Source organism: Heterodontus francisci, chromosome 19 (genome assembly GCF_036365525.1).
Source record: "Heterodontus francisci isolate sHetFra1 chromosome 19, sHetFra1.hap1, whole genome shotgun sequence".
In the NCBI taxonomy this organism is placed as follows: Eukaryota; Metazoa; Chordata; class Chondrichthyes; order Heterodontiformes; family Heterodontidae; genus Heterodontus; species Heterodontus francisci.
Window position 1 is genome coordinate 63,480,580 of NC_090389.1, and position 23,884 is coordinate 63,504,463.

General features: G+C 41.7%; 1 protein-coding gene across 4 annotated transcripts in view; it reads right to left on the reverse strand.

The window, feature by feature from the left end:
• Positions 1-5,073: 5,073 nt before the first annotated feature.
• fbln2 (fibulin 2) overlaps positions 5,074-23,884 on the reverse strand; it is a 213,336-nt gene continuing 194,525 nt past the window's right edge. For all 4 annotated transcript variants that reach the window (XM_068051792.1, XM_068051791.1, XM_068051793.1 and 1 more), the window contains exons 18-20: positions 21,803-21,931; positions 10,041-10,164; positions 5,074-6,775 (exon numbers count right to left, since the gene is read on the reverse strand). In XM_068051792.1, the coding sequence (XP_067907893.1) occupies positions 6,418-6,775; positions 10,041-10,164; positions 21,803-21,931 (611 nt within the window). In that variant the 3' untranslated portion in view covers positions 5,074-6,417. The remainder of the gene's footprint in view (positions 6,776-10,040; positions 10,165-21,802; positions 21,932-23,884) is intronic.

Here is a 23,884-nt window from a genome sequence, read left to right on the forward strand (position 1 = left end):
AGATGGTGGTGAGGTGAGGGGGGGTGGTCAGAGACAAGGAGTGCAGAGATGGTGGTGGGGTGGGGGGAGTGGTCAGAGGCAAGGAGTGCAGAGGTGGTGGTGGGTGGGGGGGGGGGGTCAGAGACAAGGAGTGCAGAGATGGTGGTGGGGTGGGGGGGGAGGGTCAGAGACAAGGAGTGCAGAGATGGTGGGAGGGTGGGGGAGGCGGTCAGAGGCCTTACGGGAAAGGAGTGGTACCTGATCACAGAGGTTGCTCAGGAACTACAAGGGAGCCATTGATCCACAAGGGCATCAAGGTTTATGGGGGGGAAGGCAGTGAAGTTTTTTCTTTAATCATTCACAGATGTGGGCATCACTGGCTAGGACAGCATTTATTGCCCATCCCTAATTGCCTATGAGAAGGTGGTAGTGAGCTTCCTCTTGAATTGCTGCAGTCTATGTGGGGTAAGTACACCCACAGTGCTGTTAGGAAAGGAGTTCCAGGATTTTGACCCACGACAATATAATTCCAAGTCAGGACAGTGTGTGACTTGGAGGGGAACTTGCAGGTGATGGCGTTCCTATGCACCTGCTGCCCTTGTCCTTCTAGGTGGTAGAGGTCGCAGGTTTGGAAGGTGCTGTCTAAGGAGCCTTGGTGTGTTGCTGCAGTGTTTCTTGTAGACGGTACACACTGATGTCACTGTGCATCGGTGGTGGAGGGAGTGAATGTTTGTGGATGGGATGCCAATCAAGCGAGCTGCTTTGTGCTGGATGGTGTTGAGCTTCTTGAGTGTTGTTGGAGTGGCACCAATCCAGGCAAGTGAAGCGTATTCTATCCTGACTTGTGCCTTGTAGATGGTGGACAAGCTTTGGGGAGTCAGGAGGTGAGTTACTTGCTGCAGGATTCCTAGCCTCTGACCTGCTCTTGCAGCCATGGTATTTATATGGCTAGTTCAGTTTCTGGTCAATGGTAACCCCCAAAATGTTGATAGTGGGGGATTCAGTGATGGTAATACCATTGATGTCAAGGGGAATGGTTGGATTCTATCTTGTTTGAGATAGTCATTGCCTGGCACTTGTGTGGCACTAATGTTACTTTCCACTTATTAGCCCAAGCCTGGATATTGTCCAGGTCTTGCTGCAATTCAACTCAGACTGCTTCAGTATCTGAGGAGTCGCGAATGGTGCTGAACATTGTGCAATCATCAGTGAACATCCCAACTTCTGACTTTATGATTGACGAAAGGTCATTGATGAAGCAGCTGAAGATGGTTGGGCCTAGGACACTACCCTGAGGAATTCCTGCAGTGATGTCCTGGAGCTGAGACGATTGACCTCTTACAACCACAACCATCTTCCTTTGTGCTAGGTATGACTCTAACCAGCGGACAGTTTTCCCCCTGATTCCCCTTGACTCCAGTTTTGCCTCCACCACAGTCTCAGGTAATGCATTCCAGATCTTAACCACTCGCTGCATGAAAAGGTTTTTCCTCATGCTACCATTGCTTCTTTTACCAATTACCTTAAATCTGTGCCCTCCTGTTCTCAATCCTTCCACCAGTTTTTCCCTATCTACTCTGTCCAGACCCCTCATGACTTTGAACACCTCTATCAAATCTCCTCTCAACCTTCTCTTCTCCAAGGAGAACAGTCCCAACTTCTCCAATCTATCCATGTAACTGAAGTTCCTCATCCCTGGAATCATTCTCGTGAATCTTTTCTGCACTTTCTCTAGTGCCTTCACATTGCTCCTAAACTGTGGTACCCAGAACTGGATACAATACTCCAGTTGAGGCTGAGTCAGTGTTTTATGCAAGTTTAATATAACTTCCTTGCTTTTGTACTCTTTGCCCATATTAATGAATCTTTGGATGCTGTATGCTCTATTTACCACTCTCTCAACCTGTCCTTCCACCTTCAATGATTTATGCACATATACACCCAGATTCCTCTGCTGCTGCAACCCCTTGAGAACTGTAACCTTATATTATGTCTCTGCGTTCTTCTTACCAAAATGAATCACTTCACACTTCTCTGCATTAAATTTCACCTGCCACTTGTCCACCCATTCCACCAACCTATGACCTTTTTAAGTTCTACACTGTCCTTCTCACAGTTCACAATGTTTCCAAGTTTCATATCATGTGCGAATTTTGAAATTGTACCCTGTACACCAAGGTCTAAGTCATTAATATATATCAGGAACAGCAAGATCATAAAACCCACCCTTGGGGAACTCCACTACAAACATTCCTCCAGTTTGAAAAACATCCATTACCCACTGCTCTCTGTTTCCTGTCACTCAGCCAATTTTATATTCATGCTGCTACTGTCCCGTTTATTCCATGAGCTATAATTTTGCTCACAAGTCTGTTGTGTGGCACTTTATCAAATGCCTTGTGGAAGTCCATGCACACCATATCAACAGCATTACCCTGATCAACCTTCTCTGTTACCTCATAAAAAAGCTCCATCAAGTTAGTTAATCATGATGTGCCCTTCACAAATCTGTGCTGGCTTTCCCTAATTAACCAGCATTTTCCCAAGTGACTATTAATTTTGTCCTGAATTATCATTTCCAGAAGCTTCCCCACCACTGAGGTTAAACTGTAGTTGTTGGGCTTATCTTTACACCCTTTTTTGAACAAGGGTGTAACATTCGCAATTCACTAGTCCTCTGGCATCACCCCAGAATCCAAGGAAGTCTGGAAAATTATGGCTAGTGCCTCCGCAATTTCCACTCTCACTTTCCTCAGTATCCTTGGATGCATCTCATCTGGTCCTGCTGCCTTATCAACATATTTACAATCTGGGTACAAAAAGCACACAGAGGAATTCTTGCCGCAATGTTAATTAACCCAGCCTCAGCTGTTGTCTTTTAGCTGAATGTATAAAGTTCTCCATTCCTAACATTAGCTCTTTTTAATGGTGTCTTTGAGTGAAATTATCAATTTAGTACCAATTTGTACTAAGTTGTGGGCAGTGGGTATTGTAAATCCATGCCAAATGGGAATTTATTGAAGCTAGCCAAAATTGTTGATATACATGACATGATGGGCGGTACAGTGGTGCAGTGGTTAGCACTGCAGCCTCACAGCTCCAGCGACCTGGGGTCAGTTCTGGGTACTGCCTGTGTGGAGTTTGCAAGTTCTCCCTATGACCGTGTGGGTTTCCGCCAGGTGCTCCGGTTTCCTCCCACAGCCAAAGACTTGCAGGTTGATAGGTAAATTGGCCATTATAAATTGCCCCTAGTATAGGTAGGTGGGGTTATGGTAGGGAATATGGGATTAATGTAGGATTAGTATAAATGGGTGGCTGTTGGTCGGCACAGACTGTTTCAGTGCTGTATCTCTAAATAAAAATAAAAGAAAATAATAAAAAAAATGCTTGATATGAGGCTTAGGGTTGGCAATTGCAGGGGTGGTGGTAGTTGGTTGGGGGGCTGCTGCAGAACTTTGGAGGTGTTTTGAAGACCTAACACTTAGCTGAGGTGATAGAAATTTGGGAGTACCACAAGGGAGGGGGATTTTCGAGCATTATAGGAAGTTTGAGAGCAGTGTGTGGGAAGGCATCTGAGAGCAATACTAGGGCAAGGCCTGAAAGCACAGATTTAGATAACTGCTCAGATTCATGACTTCACTGTCGGCCTCACTGGCCCTAAAAGGATAATTTTATATTTGTTGAATGCCAAATTTCTCCATTATAAGCATTCCACATTTTTAAAATAATATTTTAAAGTTGGTTTTCTGTTTTACCTTCTACCTTAATCCCATATGTATGCACCATTGATTTTGCTACCTGTAAAATTAAAAAATTAAAAGTGAAGGGATTCATTGGTTTTTACTTCTTGATCTTTCTCTGAGAACACATCAAGTGATTGCATACCTTGCTTGATGATATCACTGTTGCTGGATTCCTGGAGATCCCCTTGATTTGGTGCCTGATTCAAACTGATGCTCGGAAAGAGGAAGGCTGTGCCAGAGGTTGTAGATCCCTTTTAGATCAGCTTTCTTCAAGGTCAGCTGGAAATGCTATTGCTTCATCACTAACTGCAGAATCAGGCCCATTATTTTGAGATTTCATTCTACCAGATTTATCCAGAGAAATGTAAACTGGCATGGTTGCTGACAATTTTAATGTTTCTTAAACATATTTATAAACTAAACTATCTGGATTAAAGGCAAACCACACAGGCCACAGTGTTGTAGATGTAATATTGGTTGCAATGCAAACTTTCTTGACAGCCAATAAAATAATTCTAATGCAATTTTTAGGTTCGCAGGAGCTCTGCCTCAAGCAATATTGTATAAGCCTAAATTCTCAAAGAAATGCACTATAATGATTTGCAGTTTATATTTAATGCAAATTAAAAATCAAATAACCACATTACTTTATAAGGTGTAAATGCTGTACTCTAATATATATGTCATTGGTGGCGCACTGGGAGTGTGCACCAGAAGCCAAAGGCCCAAGGTTCATCCAAAATTTGGCCTCGAGTCTCATTCGCATATTTGGGCGCGTGGTGGATGTCAATCAGGCATTCAGAAGCAGTTTGCTGGTTCCACAAAGATAAAATTGAACCATCTGTCTCCACACCAGTAGCCCTCAGATATGTCATGGGACAGAGGGAGCTATAGACAAATTGGAGGGAGCTGGACAGGGGCTGACAATGATCTTTGGGACTGCTGTGGAGCACTCCTTCTCCTCTCTGCTCCACTAAGTTTGTTTAAAAACTTGCCTTTTTTGATGGTGGCCTAGAACCGCCAGTTAGGCCACATGGAGTCTTGATAATTCTGAATGCAATAAGACCTTTGCCGCTGCAATTCAGGAAGGGAGACTTGATCAGGTGTGACAGGCCCTGTTTCAGGCTCAGGCCCTGCATGCCGATAGTAGAGCCTTAACCAATATGGTGCATGGCGCATTTTCACCATGGAATGTGCCACACACCCTTCCAATCATAGTGGACATGTTTTACATCTGTAAAATTCAAAGGATTTCTAGACCATGGTATCTGCACAGAACTGTGCAAAATATTATCAAAAAACAAACTTGTATAAAGACTTACTTTATTTTCTATTTGAATTCTATGTCCATGTTTAATAAAAGTTCATTACATGGCTAAAGACAGCAACATGTTTAACCCTTTGAGGGTTATTGAAACAAAATAAACTTTCATATGACAGCAAACAAACAGTCTCAAGTTCCAAAATTACATATTTAGAAAATGTGTAAGCATTTTAGCTTATAGATTTGCTGTACATTTGCAGTAAATATCAGCTGTGCTTAATAAAGTATGAAATAATGGATGAGAACAAACACTTCTTATAGCACCAGAATCATGATTATTTTATAAAGCTAGTTTCGGTAAAAGAAAAGAGCAGGTCTATTCCAGTTTATACTTTTGTTCAAGCATTCTGGTTCTGTGCAAAATATTACTGACTCTCGCACCAACCATTTCTTTCAACATCTCGACATGTGATTTGCAGTACAGCAAGTTCAAAATCCCCTTTAAAGGCCAGAAATCTAGCTTAAAATTAGAGTTGTCTAGAATAGTATAAAAAGAAATTGATTCAACCACTAAAGCCATGTAGGAAATGTATCTAAGCAAAAGACTTGAGGCCTTAGAGAAGTATTTCCACATTAAAGTATTCCAGTTGCATGTTCTACTTCATAAAACATTGGGGTTAAAATTTATCTTGGTCAATACGTAGCACGGGTGACAGCAAATTGGCAACATGTTTTACATCCCTCCCCATGTGGTTGCTGATTTGCTAATGCTGTTTTGCACTATGGCCCAAGATAAATTTTTACCCATTGTCTTTACAAAAAAGGTCCTTGTTCATTTTTTTCAGGGAAATAGAAGAGACACTTTTATTTTATTTGTCATGCTAACTTCCGACACTGGTGATGACTCGCTTCAAGGTGATCAGCATCGCTGCAAAATGTGCTCGTGAACAAATGAGATTTTTTTAAACCAAAGGAAGTATCAAGGAATCGATTTAATTTTTGTACCTGCTTTTAACATTTATCTTGGTAAAGAATTTGAAATGAATATACATGGGATTGTGAAACCTCTACTGAATGATTTGTCTCATTTACCATTATGGCTGGGCACTCACGTCTCTAATGATGTGATTCTGATAGACTGTGCTCCACTACATACAGCACAGTCTGATTAAGTTAATTTACAAATATAATTATATATTCTGGTTGGAACAAATGAGAGATGCAGTGATGATGCCCATGGTGACTTTAGATTCAATGGGCGTAATTTTGATTTTGGACGAGTGTGTAAATCAGACGATACTGATTCAGCTGCTGGAGTTTCACTTCCATAGACTCCAAAGTCAAAATTCCTCCCATTATGACTATTGGCCTTGTGGGCGTATTAGTGTCGCGGGTAAAGTTATATCATGTACAACAAGTACAGTGATTGCTTTAAAAAGGATGAGCTGCAACAAATACATAAATTTTAGCAAGGAATGAAGTGAACATTCCTTGGCGCCAGAGTTTCATTTCAACATCAAGCAAAAAATCTTTGGACTCTGTGAATTGCCGCTGTAGATACACAATGCCAGTGTAAGCGTTCACCTTCCGTGTGCTGAAGTAATTTTCGGCATTTCCTTTAATGATGGTCAGGACAATATTATCTCCTATATATGCAGGCGATGGCGCAATACGGAAAATGGTGCTCGGAACCTGGACATTGGTTGGAAAAGTCAGCTGATAGTAGGTGATTCTGACTGGTATGTTCTGGCAATCCATGTAGTTAGGACACATTATGCGTTCACAGCGCCTGAGAAGGGAAGACCAACTTATTTACTTTGACGTAAGTAATGAAACAAGAACAAAGTCACCTCACTTAAAAGTTAATGAACTTGCAGTACACAAACTTAGGATGGCATCTGTAAAATAATTGGGAAAGCACTGCAGAATCAGGAGTCATTATTATTGCTAAATTGCACCATAAAATAGACTGTATGAAATAATTATCAAATTAGTACAGTTATGACCCAGGCTGCTCATCCATGTGAAAAGTAAACTCAAACTAAATTAACATCACTCATTGCATTTGCTCTACACAAACAACTTATTTTGTCAGAAAACCTGGATATATGAGCAATGGCCACAGTGACAGTGCTGATAGATAGGGTTATGGAAATTATTCAAAACATCATAGACTCAGATAGCACTGAAGGAAGTCTGTGCCAGTTCTCTGAAAGAGCTACCTCTTAGACCCCTCGCCCACTCTTTCCTCATGGCCCTGTAAGTTCTACCTTATTAAGTAGAGATCCAATTCCTCTTTGAAAGATACTACTAAATCTGCTTCCACCACCCTTTCAGGCAATACATTCCAGATCATAACTGAGTTTAAAAAAATCTCCATCATCCCCATGCTTTTTGGCCAAATATTTTAGATCTGTGCCTTTTGGTTAATGCTTCTTCTGTCAGTGGAAACAGAGCAGATAGGGAAAAACTATCAAATCCCCTCATAATTTTGAATACCTATATTAAATCTCCCATTAATCTTCTCTGCTTAAACCTTCTCTGCTTAGCAGAACAGTCCCAGCTTCTCTAGTCTCCCAGATAACTGAAACCCCTCATCCCTGGTACCATTCTAGTAAATCTCTGCACCCTCACCAAGGCCTTGATGTCCTTTCTAAACATGGCACCCAGAATTGGACACAATGCTCTAGCTGGGGTCCAACCATTGATTTTATAAAGGGGTAGTGTTTTCATGAAAGAAATGTACATAGACATTATGTATTACTCTAAAAGAGACCAATTATCAAAGACAGTATTTTTGGGCCACAAAGTAGGTTTTCCCAAGTTTTTATATAACTTCCAATAGACAAAAACTGCAAAATGTTTGGGTATTTTTGAGATAGTATAAATGCACTGTCTCATACACTTACTGCCTGGGGCTTGTTCACACATGATGAATGGTCACAAAAGGGAGGTATTCACTCAAAGAAACATTCACCATGAATTCAGCGCATACCCAAAATGGGCACAAGAATTGGTGGAGCAGTGGCTCTGCACTTTAGGCAAATTTGGTTTCCGACCTCAATTTGTTGCTGCCAGAGAGCTGCAGACACTAAAGAGGCTTGTTACTGCAGCTCACCAGTCAGGAAGAGCAGAAAACCGGCCAACTCCTACGCTGAGCTAACCAGCAGGTTGTGTCTGGGATGGTGGGGGGTGGGGGAAGGGGAGAAAGAAGAGGTGATTGTGGAGGGGCCTCAAACATGCTAGAAGCAGGCCAGAGATTTTTTTTATGTGCAAGAAGGAGCATTTCTATTTCTCCTGGGACAACAAAAATAAAAACTGAGGTCATTTTTGATCTGCAACCATCAAGCTCTGCTAATTTGTACATAAATTCCACATGCTGGGTCCAAAACAGTGTAGGCCTGATTTGCATATTTAAGGGATAATTCATGTTTCAAACTGGTGCCCTGAATGACTGACAGTCACCTGAACCATTATGGCATCCGACTCAATTTCAGCAAAGTTTTAAGGCAGCAGATCATGTGGAATCTCCATTCTCAAATTCTAATATGTCCTAAGTGGAAACGGGCTGACTGATTCCACCAGGAATAGAACAGAGTGTTGGGAGCAGCAATTTGGATGAGTGCCATACTTCAGATTCTCATTCAAAGAGGATTTCAAAACTTAAAATTGCCACTTAGTTGATGTATTTGTGCAATCACCGAGAGAAAAATGATCAACACTTCCATCCTCTCTGCGGTGTATTCTAATTAAAAACACTGGAAAATACAGAAGAACTTATCCACAGTGAGATCAGCACAGTAGATGGCTCTATTTTCAGTCTCAGTCGCTGATCTTGCCATTACAGGAAAGTTCTAGCCTCATCAGCCCAATTACTTTTTTTCTGCGCTGTACACTACCATGGTTCTTAGAACATAGAACATAGAACATTACAGCGCAGTACAGGCCCTTCGGCCCTCGATGTTGCTCCGACCTGTGAAACCATCTGACCTACACTATTCCATTTTCATCCATATGTCTATCCAATGACCACTTAAATGCCCTTAAAGTTGGCGAGTCTACTACTGTTGCAGGCAGGGCGTTCCACGCCCCTACTACTCTCTGAGTAAAGAAACTACCTCTGACATCTGTCCTATATCTTTCACCCCTCAACTTAAAGCTATGTCCCCTCGTGTTTGCCATCACCATCCGAGGAAAAAGACTCTCACTATCCACCCTATCTAACCCTCTGATTATCTTATATGTCTCTATTAAGTCACCTCTCCTCCTCCTTCTCTCTAACGAAAACAACCTCAAGTCCCTCAGCCTTTCCTCGTAAGACCTTCCCTCCATACCAGACAACATCCTAGTAAATCTCCTCTGCACCCTTTCCAAAGCTTCCACATCCTTCCTATAATGCGGTGACCAGAACTGCACGCAGTACTCCAGGTGCGGCCGCACCAGAGTTTTGTACAGCTGTAGCATGACCTCGTGGCTCCGAAACTCGATCCCCCTACTAATAAAAGCTAACACACCATATGCCTTCTTAACAGCCCTATTAACCTGGGTGGCAACTTTCAGGGATTTATGCACCTGGACACCAAGATCTCTCTGCTCATCTACACTACCAAGAATCTTCCCATTAGCCCAGTACTCTGCATTCCTGTTACTCCTTCCAAAGTGAATCACCTCACACTTTTCCACATTAAACTCCATTTGCCATCTCTCAGCCCAGCTCTGCAGCCTATCTATGTCCCTCTGTAACCTACAACATCCTTCGGCACTATCCACAACTCCACCGACCTTCGTGTCATCCGCAAATTTACTAACCCACCCTTCTACACCCTCATCCAGGTCATTTATAAAAATGACGAACAGCAGTGGCCCCAAAACAGATCCTTGCGGTACACCACTAGTAACTAAACTCCAGGATGAACATTTGCCATCAACCACCACCTTCTTTCAGCTAGCCAATTCTTCTCTTCCTATACCAATTGCAGAACTAACAAAAAACAATCTCATCCTCCAGATAAATCTCATTTTTGCTTCATGACTGTAAACAGTTGAGCACTTACATATCAGACACTTTTCTGTAGTTTGGTGGGCAGTCCACCAGTGGGCATCTGAATCCACCTTGGATATTGAAGCAGGTTTCAGTTGATGTGCAGTTGTGTGTTCCGATAGCACATTCATCAATGTCTGTGGGAAATTACAAACAACTGTCAGGTTCAAATAGTTTACTTCAAAGGTACAGTGTGAATGCTAAAACTATTTATTATGTGATCAGATGATAAGAATATGCAAGGTAAGACCATGATGTTGAACATGCCACTGTCCAAATGAATTGTATTTACACTGGAGCCCAATTGGCATCAACACAGAAATACTGAGAAGATATATTAGACTGGTAGATATCTAACAGTCATTAAAATGAATCATCATATTTGGGTTGTTTTTTGGTTGTTTCTATAATTGATAGTTATTGTTTTGTAGAATGTTGAGGAACTGTAAGTGATCCAATGGGGTTGATTTAAACACTGGCCGGGTTTTAGGTTGGCAAGGGGTGGAGCAAGTGTGAAATGTGCTCACTGCAGAAAATTTCAGGTCCAGTTATATTTACCCTTAGGCCTTAATTAAATCTGACAGGCAGTTTTCCCACCAAATTTGTGGCTGAGTGGGAAAACCACTTTTTAGCACAATTTCTGTTGGGCCCTCAAGAGGCCTATTTAAAGCCGGAATGCACCTCTTAAGGGTGGTTGCATTCCCTGCTGCCCAGTTCTGTCTTGAAATTGAAGGAGTCGGAAGGATGAGTCATAGGAAAGCAGCCAGATTCTCTAAGAATCCCTGAAGTTGCTGTTGGAAGAAATGAGGGTGAAGAAGAGTTCCCAAACATGATGTGCACCAAGCATGAAGGGAGGCGGCAGAGATTGTAAACTCCAGGAGTGTAATCCCCAGCACCTGAATCCCATGCAGAAAGCGCTCCAATGATCTCACAAAAATAACTGGCATGAGTATTTCTCTTTATCCCTCTCTCTCAAGGACACATGCCAACAGTCTTATTTATTCATTCACAGGATGTGGGAGCCACTGGAAGGGCCAACATTGATTGCCCATCCCAATTGCCTTTGAGAAGGTGGTGGTGAACTGCCTTCTTGCACAGTTGTCGTCGTGTGGGAAAGGTACTCCTACAGAACTGTTAGGTAAAGAGTTCTGAATTTTGACCCAGTGACTATGACAGAGTGGTAATATATTTCCAAGTCAGGATGGTGTGCGCCTTGGAAGGGACTTTGCAAGTGGTGGTGTTCGACCAGAAAAAAAATCAAGTGCTGGTGAAGGCACCACTACCTTCAAGGGGAACTTGAGGTGATGGTGCCTCCTCCGGAACTCTGATTTATTCCTTCCCCTACATCACTTCTATCACACAGGTACAATATGTTGCCTCTCATTCTCGGTCCAAATACACACTCAACACTTCTTTGCTTCCTTCACAGCAGCCATGAGTAACATTCTCTTCTCACGTGGAAATCTTTGTAGAATCAGTAGCTTCTCTCATTACTCCTTCCTTGCTTTACAGTCCCATTTAAGACCTTTTGATCTTGCTTGCATCTTGCTTCTAATTCCACTTTGCACATGCAATGCAAACAGAAGTCCCACACTCAAGCCCTGATTTTAACTAAGGGTGTGAGTCAAGCAGTGGGGTTGAAGTGAAGGACAAGAAGGAAGCTCTCATGACCTCATCAGCATGACACCCTGCCAATTTTTACTCTTGGGAATCAATTCAAAATGACTGATGGGCTGCCTATCCAATTGTTGGGGAAATGAGCAGACTGCCCATTTCTCCATGAAATTTCTGCTGAGCCTCCTAAGGCCTATTCAAAGCAGGAATGTTAATTTGTTAATTAATAAAATTTGCCAGTAGTGGTTTAACAGAGCACTGTGAACCTCCACTCATGACCAGGCTCGATTCAGATCGAGTCCCATCAATTACAACTGTACAAGATTTCAACCAGTTATCTATCCAATGTAATAACCTTCAATGTGGTACCTTATGAAAGGCTTTTTGGAAATCAAAGTATGCAATATCAACAAAATTGCTATTATTTCCTGTTCTGATCAATAAGGTTAATAAAGAAGAACCAATGCTTCTGGAAACCATATTGGGATTCCTCAGTTACAGCCAAACACCCTAAGAAATCACAAATTGCATCGTATAATATGCTTTCTAATAGCTTTGCTACAAGCAATGTCAAATACTGATTTCTTTTATTTCTCCCCTTCTGAAATGACGGGACCTCATGAGCCTCTTTCTAATCAATAGAAATCAGCCCAGACTAATGAGCTATTGAATATATGGGCCAGCGGCTTAGAAATGCCAATCCCCATTCCTTTTAACACTCTAGAATAAATGGAATCAGGTCCTTAATATTAACTAAATAGCTTCCTGCAGTTCCAACTATTGAAGCAATTTTAGTTGCACATCTATTCTGTACTACCAGGAATGAATCATCACCTTCAGAAGTGAAAAGCAATGCAAAGTATCCCATTTAGCTCATTGGCCATATGTTTATCTTGATACCTGACCTGGCTTAATAAATTCCCTCAAAGGACCATTGAGTCTAATTGTTTCCTGACGTAACAAACTGAAGAAAGCCTTGGCATTATTATTGCAATGGGACCTCTATATTTTTAATTAGTATTCCTAATACTAGCTTTAGCTGACCTCAGCTGTTTTTGTATACTTGTTACTAATTTTGTAAAAATTAAACCTCTCTATTTAGTCATTTAGGCAACACTATACTTTAGACCCTCCTTTTTAACCTTAGGGATTATGCATGACCTCCTTGTCCATCAACATTAATTTAAATACATTCCATAAATCTTCCAAAATCCAGTTCTTTCCTAACAGCATATTAATTTCTCTAACTCTTCCCTTATACATGATTATCAATTATCCACATCTGGAATGGACAACTCACTTTTCCACACATCCCCTCCCCACACCTTCTCCCTCCACCACTCTACTCCATTCATGTAACAGCTCATCAACGAACGTTTCTTGGCTGACTCCTGCCTCATGCACAGAAGCTGCACATTATGAACTTTATGAAGCAGAAGTAAGCCAAGAGCTCAAGACACTAGTTGAGGAGTTCCTACCTACATGGGAGCAGGTATGGTGAAACAGCAACAGTAGCTCTCACACAAAAGTTGTTCTACATGTTATATTCAAAACAATTGCTTTCCTGAACTAATTAACGTGCACACAAATGACTGCAGGATTCAATTTATTGTAAATTATCCCAAAGCAAATAAAAGGAGAGCCTCAAATACAGACCCGACAGTCATCATGGCTGTTTTGGCCCCAGTGGAAAGGAGAATATGCATATGTTTAGGGGTGACTTTATCACCCACAGGTACTTTACCAGAAGCCATAATCTTATAGATGGTTTCATTTATGCCCTTTCTCCCACATAAGCACATCTGTTCAGTGCAAAATCCCCACTCCAACCCAAACACTCTTTACATAAAGGCAAGGGTGAAAATTATCTTGTCTCTCACACAGAGTGCTATCGCACTGATAGTGCCAGAATATTTTTAAAAGTATGAAACACAAGTATGCATTTATTAACTCTTTGTATGTAGTGAGGGAATCTGGTGGAGGAGATATAACGGTCAGCAGGAACAGCATTGAGGGAGGATAGACTTATATCATTTTAGGAATTTGAAGATTACTCAATTCTACCCAATTGGAATCACCATAACTCATGTTTTCATCAATTTATCCATATTGAAAGGAATTTAAATAGTAATAATTTCTTTTCAGGTTTTATATGAAGACTACACAAGGCAGTGGGAAGTGAAGAACAACCACTAGGTAGGGTATAGAGAAGGGAAGAGCAGCAACAGCTCTAATGGTAATGATAATGTAACAAACATCAGCCAGTCTATCATGAATCCCTGTGCTATTCAGATGATCAATCATGTCATTGCACTTGTTTCCTCGTGAGCAGTGAATATTAACAACAAGCTGCACTCTACTACATAATACTGCTGCTTTCCAGAGTCCTGGTCCAGTGGATTGCGGATATGCAGAATTTTCATTTCTTCAGTAGGTTACATTGTTTTCTGCAATAGGCAAGTAATAGGCAATGTAAACAGGTACCGTGCTACTAAACTATTGCCAAACATTAACTGATTTCCCTACATTCTGCAACAATGCCAACTAATCTCACAATTCCCTCTCCAAATAGGTTGGAATCAACCCATGTCTCCTGTGATAATGGGTACCAACTGAGTCAATTCTACAATATTGCCCTAGCCATAGTCCCAAAGGACCATAGGCATCCCTCCCAATTACAGAGAGACAGTTGGTGATGTATAGCTTGAGGGTCACCACTCCTCAAGCATGGGGCAAGACAAAGAGGCAGGCCACCATGAACTACCACAGTCGGTACGGGGATTGAACCCACGCTGTTGGCGTCTTTTTGCATTTCACGCTTGCCATCTAAGCTAACCGACCCCCCATTCTATAATATAGTACTCAGAAAGTCTGCAACATTCTCATAGCATCTGGGCCCGAATTTTCATTGCAGGGTCAGGAACCCAACATGTGGAATATTTTCAGCTCCAACCTGTTGCTGATGCGACAAAATGTTTAAACGCAAACATTCTAATTGGCCGGGGCGAGTGTGGCGCTCTATTAGTGGTGCCGAGACCGGCATCGAAGCGGGACTTGGAAAACAAGGGCCCTTTGAAAAGGCAAGCGGCAGCCATGGCTGGGATTACCATTGGCTGAAGAGATGGATCCACAAGGGACTGATAGGGCCAGCAGGCATGGGCAGGCATCCACGGGCTGGCCTATGCTTCTCCTGATGCCTCCCCTGAGGCATTAACAGAGGCAGTTGGGGGCCAGCTAACATATTTTATTCCTGGCATCTGGGAAAAGGAACCCTCCATGGGACACAAAGAGGCCTGGATGGAGGTGGTGACAGAGGTCAGCAGCCGAGCAGTAACCCGAAGGATGCAGTGTCAAAGAGATTCAATTGCCGGAACTTTCATTTTGGGGTCGAGAATCCAACACTGAGAAAATTTCTGAGTCCTGACCCCACACTGCTTCAGTGTCAGTGATGCAATGCTATTTTGAAAATCAAACTTGTTAACTGGCATGGGAGCAAGTTGGGTGCCAATTAAAAGCAAAGGAAGCATGCTGGAGGCAGGAACAGGTCACCGACGGAAATTTCAAATGGTAAGCAGCAGCCATGTCTAGGCTTGTTGTTGCCTTCAGTGATGCAGCACCAGGGAGATCGGAGGCCCTCTGTGGGCATGGACATGCATCCCCAGGTGGCACCCCATTTTTCTGATGTCTCTCTGGTGAAGTATCAGAGAGGAGACAACTGTTCTTCCCGGCCTATGGAAGGACAATTCCGCCTGGCGAGACCAAGAGGGTTTGAATGGAGACCAGGGAGGTCAGCAGGCAGGGACCCACGGAAGGATTTGGGTCCAGTGTAGAAAAAGGTTCAGTGACCTCTTGTGGTCTGGTAAGGTGAGCAGCACCCGGTTCATTGGGCACCAACTCTCTAAGCAACAGGAAGCACATGAGCTGATCTCACGGAATGTCCATAGTTCTCCCTCACATTGTCAGGGGAATTGAAGAATTCCAACAGTGAAATACAGTCACCCTCACATATGGGGCAACATTGAGATGGAGGCCGTGTATATGTCATGTTGGAAGAGATCAGGAAGAGCAGCCAACTGAAGAATCATTCTCCTCTCATTCTCCAGGAGAAGAGAGCCCAAAATACGCGGGACATGGTCAAAACAGGAGGTGGAGTGGCCCAGCTCCACGCACTAACAGTGGAGGAGGTAGCCCTGGAGATCACTATGGTGCCCTCGAGGCATTTGCTGAGGGATAGCGAGATGAAAGGCCATGAGCAACAAGGACATTTGATTGCTCTTTCTTGAGGTGAAGTGCATGGAGGAGACCCCTGCTCAACACATGCAATGGATCTTAGCCTGCTGTCATCTAAGGGGAGTGGTTGTGATGGGGCACTTGTTGAGTAGGAGCAGTTCTCATGACCATTTTGTTGTGTTTCCCACTGTTGCAGTTGCAGAGCAGGAGTAAAGTGGGCCTGACGAATTGGTGCTGCCATCCTCGGCAGAGGGGGGTGGGCAGGGGTCAGGGGTGGGGGAGTCCACGGAAGTCCACCCCAGTGGAAGTGTTGGGGAGAGGAAGGTGCCATGCTGTTGAATTGACTTAATGGATCACCTGAGTGCAATTGTCTAAATCTGTCTGTTATTTCATTTGCCTCACAATAAAACTTCTTTATGTCATCGCCCTGACAAGTGTGTTGTTGATGTCTCATCTCAAAAAGGGGACATAGCATTTTGGGATAGGTGGTGGGGATGTGGGGCACAGGGAATGTTATGTACCCATACCTTATGATGTTGGATAATGTTGACGCAGCAACCCTTAATCTGCATGTTCATGGCTGCCAATGGGACCTCACAGTTAAAGGTCATTGTAGTAAAATAGCTCTCTTGCAGGAAGGCGAGTTTGGGGGTCCTAGCCGCAAGGGCTCGGGGACGATCAGGTGAAGCACTATTGAATCAGCTACCATGCCAGCTTGCATACGAACATATGAATTAGGAGCAGAAGTAGGCCACTCGGCTACCTGAGCCTGCTCCGCCATTCAATAATATCATGGCTGATCTGATTGTAACCTCAACTCCACATTCCCGCCTACCCCCGATAACCTTTCACCCCATTGCTCGTCAAGAATCTATTTACCTCTCCCTTAAAAATATTTAAAGACTCTACTTCCACTGCCTTTTGAGGAAGAGAGTTCCAAAGACTCATGACCCTCTGAGAAAAAAAAATTCTCATCCCTGACTTAAATGGGCAACCCATTATTTTTAAAATAGTGACCCCTAGTTCTAGATTCTCCCACAAGAGGAAACATCCTTCTCACATCCACCTTATCAAAACCCCTCAGAATCTTAAATGTTTCAATCAAGTCACCTCTTACTCTTCTAAACTCCAGCGCATACAAGCTTAGCCTCTACAACCTTACATCACAAGACAACCCGTCCATTCCAGGTATTAGTCTAGTAAACCTTCTCTGAAGTTCTTCCAATGCATTTACATCCTTCCTTAAATAAGGAGACCAATACTGTACACAGTACTCCAGATGTGATCTCACCAATGCCCTGTATAACTGAAGCATAACCTCCCTACTTTTGCATTCAATTCCCCTCGCAATAAATGATAACATTCTATTAGCTTCCCTAATTACTTGCTGAAGCTGCACACTAACCTTTTGCAATTCATGCACTAGGACACCCAGATCCCTCTGTATCTCAGAGCTCTGCAATCTCTCAGCATTTAGATAATATGCTTCTTTTTTATTCTTTCTGCCAAAATGGACAATTTCACATTTTCCTATATTATACTCCACTTGCCAGATCTTTTCCCACTCACTTAACCTATCTATATCCCTATGTAGCTCCTGATGTCCTCTTCACAACTTACTTTCCTACCTATCTTTGTGTCATCAGCAAATTTAGCAACCATACCTTCTGTCCCTTCATCCAAGTCATTTATGTAAATTGTAAAAAGTTGAGGTCCCAGCACTGATCCCAGTCACACACCATCTGTTACATCTTGCCAACCAGAAAATGACCCATTTATGCCTACTCTCTGTTTCCTGTTAGCTAGCCAATCTTCTATCCATGCCAATATGTTGCCCCCACACCATGATCTTTTATTTTCCGCAATAACCTTTGATGTGGCACCTTATCAAATGCCTTCTGGAAATCTAAGTACAGTACATCCACCGGTTCCTCTTTATCCACAGCACGTTACTACTTCACAGAACTCCAATAAATTGGTTAAACATGATTTCCCTTTCACTAAACCACGTTGACTCTGCCTGATTACCTTGAATTTTTCTATGGGCCCTGCTATAATGTCTTTAATAATAGCTTCTAACATTTTCCCTCAGACAGGTGTTAAGCTAACTGGCCTGTAGTTTCCTGCTTTCTGTCTCCCTCCCTTTTTGAATAAAGGAGTTACATTGGCTATTTTCCAAGCAAATGGAACATTCCCTGAATCTAGGGAATTTTAGAAAATTAAAACCAAAGCATCAACTATCTCACTAGCCACTTCTTTTAGGACCCTAGGATGAAGCCCATCAGGACCCAGAGACTTGTCAGCCCGCAGCTCCAACAATTTGCTCAGTACCACTTTCCTGGTGATTGCAATTTTCCTGAGTTCCTCGTTCCCTTCCACTTTCTAATTTACAGCTATTTCTGGGATGTTCCTCTATAATGAAGACTGATGCAAAATACCTGTTCAATTCATCTGCCATCTCCTTAATATTCCCTTATGCAGTTCACATTGAGGTCTGGGATGGTGTTGACAGGCACCTGGGTGCCTTCATTCTTCCTCCTCCTCCTCTTCTTCCTCCCAGTCCTTCTCGGAGGTGGAGTGGCATTCCATCTCCTCATCTTCATCCATCTCCAGGCCTGTTTCCAGTATCACATTGTGCAGAGAGCAGCAGACAACCATGATAAGAGACATTCTGGCTGGCTTGTACTGGAGGGCAGAACTGACCAGTCAAGGTAATGGAAGTGCATATTCAAGAGGCCAGTGGTCTATTCAATGCAGGTCCATGTTAAGAGATGGCTGTGGTTGTAGCACCTCTCTCCATCCGTGTCTAGGTTCCTTAGCGAATAACTCTTATCCCTCGGCGGCCACCCGGTTTGGGCTGATAAGTGGCAAGTAACATTCACGCCACACAAGTGCCAGACAATCACCACCTCAAACAAGAGAGAATCTTACCATTTCCCCTTGATGTTCAATGGCATTACCATCGCTGAATCCCCCACTATCAACATCCTGGGGACTTGCTACTGACCAGAAACTGAACTGGACCAGCCACATAAATGCTGTGGCTACAACAGCAGGTCAGAGGTTAGGAATTCTGCGGCGAGCAATTCACCTCCTGGCTCCCCAATGACATTCTATCAAGGCACAAATTAGGAGTGTGATGAAATACTCTCCACTTGCCTGGATGGGTGCAGCTCCAACAACACTCAAAAAGCTCAACACCATCCAGGACAAAGCAGCCCGCTTGATTGTCACCCCAGCCACAACCTTCAACATTCACTCCCTTTACCACCGACACACAGTGGCAGCAGTGTATACCATCTACAAGATGCACTGCAGAAACTCAGCAAGGCTCTTTCGACAACACTTTCCAAACCCACGACCTCTACCACCTCGAAGGACGCAGGCAACAGATGCAGGGGAACACTTCCACCTGCAAGTTCCCCTCGAAGCCACACACCACCCTGACGTGGAACTATATCACCTTTCCTTCAATGTCGCTGGGTCAAAATCCAGGAACTCCCTTCCTAATAGCATTGTTGGTGTACCTAAACCCCAAGAACTGCAGCCGTTCAAGAAGGCAGCTCACCAACACCTTCTCAAGGGCAAAGAGGGATGGGGAAAAAAGGCTGACCTAGTCAGCGACACCCATATCCCACAAATGAATAAAAAAAAGCAAGTGAAGATTGAATCCAGGAACTGTTTCAGTGACTTAAAGTGGCTGACTAACCAGACCCAGCAACAATGCACAGGGTTGTCACTGAAGGTCTTGGATAAAGGGAAGTCTGGTAAATCTAGGCCATCAAGATTGTCACGAGCAGAACTGAGGAGGTTCTGGAGAAGTGCGCCCTGTAGCGAAGACTGCACCCATGGAGTTTGGATTGTGAGGGAACTGCTGTCAGAAGAAGAACAGCAGCTAAATCCTTGAAGAAAGGAGCTAAAAAGCTACCTGAGGAACTTCAGAGTTGTGAAAAACTCTTGTGACTGTAATTGTTACCATTAATGCTGATGGACTGGCCAGTGAAACTGTGAGACTCATCTCTTGTTGTATCTGATAGTTAAGGTGTAATTTGTAATGTATCTATTGACTGTGACGTGTCTTTTGCTTCATGTTTAATTTATGTTGGTTTTGGTTTTAGTGTTCAACTAAAATTTATGTGAAATCTTATGCGTTTGGTTTGATTTCCTAAATTGGGGTCAATCAGTGGATTTGACTCGTTTTGTTTATTGATGGTCTCCATGGGGATCATATCACAAGGTCAGATTAATCAAGAAATAGTGTCTACCTGAAACCAACCTTAGGTCTTAAATATTGTTGATTATAAGAGCATGGACAACAGGCAAGGAAAAGACGCAGGGTACTCTTCAAAATGATGGAGAATACACCCAAATGGGGCAAAAATCAGAATTTGCTAATCAAAATTCTGCCTCACAAAATGAACTTTGCAGTACCAGAGCTCATTTTCCCCTCAAAAATGTCTAATTCCACCATTGCTAAGATTACACTTTTGTATACTTCATTGTTTTTTGTCTATATAATGCAACTGAGGGAATAGTGGATATAGTTGTAACTTTATTCACGACAAGTTCATGCCCCACTGTACTCTCATTATAACTAATTCTTTTCACAAGTCATAGATAAGACCACCGGGTTTCAGTTTTCACAGAAAAATAGACTGAACTACGGAATATAATCCCAAAAGACCAATAAAAACCTGAAATTCAATCTAATAAAAGGAAATTTATCTTATTCAGTCACCTTGAAGCAGAAGCCTTTATTAAGGGTTATTTTTCACACACAATGCTTGATGAATTGTCAGCTTTTTGGAGACTCTGCCAGCTTTTCCATGATTTACAGTTTGGCATGTATGTTCATTAGGGAAAATTTAGCCTTCTCGAGATCAGGAACTAACATTAAGTTATTAGCAACATTAATTTGCCTAATATGAAATCTAACAATACAATGATTATTTTTTTCCTAGATTGTCCCCAACATGATGATTGGATATCTTTTCAGAATCGCTGTGAAACAGTAAACTTAATCAGTTGTCCTCTCTGGTACTTTCCCTAACATATTAACTAAGAAAGAAGTGATCTGCATTTATGTAGCATCTCTTCAGTACATCTCAAAATACTTCACAATCTATGCAAGCAAATATGGAAGCACAGTGGCAGACTTAGGGCTGCAATCAACTTTATGTGATAAATCAACAGAAGGTGTAATATTGGAAGAGGATAAGACTAACGTTACAACTGTTCATATTCCATGGATGAAGTGGCCAAAAACTTGTGAAGCTCAGGAAATTAGGGCAGCCAATTAAGTGATAGTGGAGGCTGTGACTGAATCTTGAAGCCCCTGGTTGGGATGATCCATCAGAAATACCATGACATTTTTACACTTTGATAACAAATGCTGGCTTAAAATAAAGCCCTGGATAAAAAATCCACTGCCGTTCCTTCGTGAAAAGAGAACATCTTGTAGCTGAAACATTCTCTTGAAGAAAAAATAAGGTCTGGTATTGGTAAACATTTTCTAGGAGGGAATCTCGACCAGGAAACTTCTGATTTTTATTTAGCCCAAAAGAAAGAGGTCTGGTAAAACTTTCAGAATAATTTTGTTCAGAAATCAGACATTACTACAACCATCAGCACATGAAATGACAACAACTCAAATAGAAAGGCTATCTACTGAGCTGACAAGAAAAGGGCCATCATGCAACCTTTTCTGAACATGGGACTTATCAAACTACATAGAAGGAATTGAAACCACTTTAGTAATTTTGTTAAAACATATATAACCATGGAATGTAGATATTTAACTGCAGCACCAGATACCCCATTTATTAAAAAATGTTTATTATATAAATTGCACAATGTAAACAATGTTCCAAAATGGAGAGGATTCAGGGGTGTGTGTGTGAGAAATTAGAACCAAATGAGGAAGAATCCTACCTCTACATGTTCTTCCATTAGATGACATCGTATAACCAACCTCAGGACAGGCACAATTATAACTCCCAGGGACATTCAAGCAGCGGAATGTACAGAGTGTGCCTCCACTTTGTGCACACTCATCAATGTCTGAAATGAAAATTTGCAATAGCAAATACAACAAAGCATTCAGAGACATGCTACCGCTAGATAGCAACAGGATGTAAATTCTTGATTGCAGATTCACATTGAATATATGCACAGCAATATTACACAATTGAATTATTTAATTAAGAATGGTTATATTTATTAAATCAATTTGTTTTGATCTTGATACATCAAAAGAAAGTGTTTCTAGTATATTTTGTACTTTCTAATCTTTAATGAAAATAGAATTGCTAGAACTACAGATTCACATTTTGCTACATTGGTATTAGGATTTTTTTTAACTTGAAAAGATTATCTTTCATTGAAATATAGTTAGTTGAACATTTAAAGATAATGTGCCTCTGTCTGAGTTACCAATCCCACATTTAATCAGAAACTTCAGGTTGTTTGGTTTGCGTTTTTAGCCAGTTACTATCTCTATTGTCTACCGAATATACCAAAGACTAGAAATGTATTCAGTGTGTTTTGTTAATGGAATAATGTTAACGATCTTCATTGGAATATAACCTGAACAATCATATCAAACCCATTTATATTAATGTTTTTTCAATATCTGCTGTAAAACAGAAAATCGATAGGCTACTGATTTAATTTTGTGTTGCGTTATGACTTCTATTTAATGAAAATACACATTACAAATAATGATTGCAGTATATTGTATACACTTTGTATCATTGAAAACCAGATAAATACTTCAATATCGTAGTGCAATGTAGGAGTTCATTTATATACCAATAGTAATATTAGAAAACTAATTTATCAAAAGCATTAGGCAACTACAGCAACATATTGTCAATAGATAACAATAGACCTGAAATCACTGTGCCATAAAAAAGCTAGCCTGTCTCTACCATGACTTTATTTTGTAACAGAGTCCTGATCTAGGGCCAGATATGTTCATTTCTCCAAACAGGGCAGAAGCCACTTACTGTATGCTATAATATAACTTATTTTAAAATAAAGAAACAAAGATTTTTTTTCTTTTTAATGGGTAGAGTGCTGAATTTTATGCTCTACAAGGTAATATATAGGAGACTGTAGGAATGGAATATTGTCCCACTTTTTATAATCAAATGCAGCTGCAAAACCTTCCAGGTCAAGAACTGTGAGGATTGAAAGCAAAGTCAAGAAAAGTCTACACTACCTCAACAATATTGCTTCGGCTAAAAAGAGAATTTTGTACTGCACCAGCAGTTTGTTTTGCATGTGTTGTCTAGGTTGAGCCCAGAAAGCCACTATGGCAAGGGATGCCATCTAGTTGAGGAGGTACATGTTATTGCCAAGAAGGTGATGCTTTTATTTCTACAGGAAATGAAAAGGGAATCCACTGTCAAAATGGAGTTTAAAAGTATTTAGCAGTGTAACTATTCTGGACATTGGAATGAGTGCCATTACCTAGCATATCTTCCCAAGGTAAAGGAATGGTGAGTTCCGGGCAAACTAGCCAGGAAAGAATACTGAATTGTCACGCTAAGGGATTTGGGGGAGCAAGTTTTAATGTTAGTGCATGAGGACACCAAGAGGTGGTTAAAATTGAAGAATCACCTGAGGCTCAACAAGTGATGACCAGGAATGGATTTGGATGCAGAATGGGTAGGCAAGCATTGCCATGGTTTCTAAATGTTAGGATAATCTTTTCCACCTGAACCATTGGTATGAAGCAGACCACCACATGGATAACAGCAAGATGTGGTGGCAGACCTTACAGGATCTTTACCAAACGGCAAATATTTGCTGCTGGCAGTTGTGGACTCCTACACTAGGCTTTCCAAGTCAAAGTTTTGAAAAAAAAATTACAATCGCAAACAGTGTGAAGGCAATGAAGGGGATCTTTGCAATGTATGGAGCACAATCTTCACTGCAAACCAAAAAATTGTAGCTGAAGAGGTTCAACTATTTTTGGTAGAAAATAATGTGGAACATCAAACTACAACT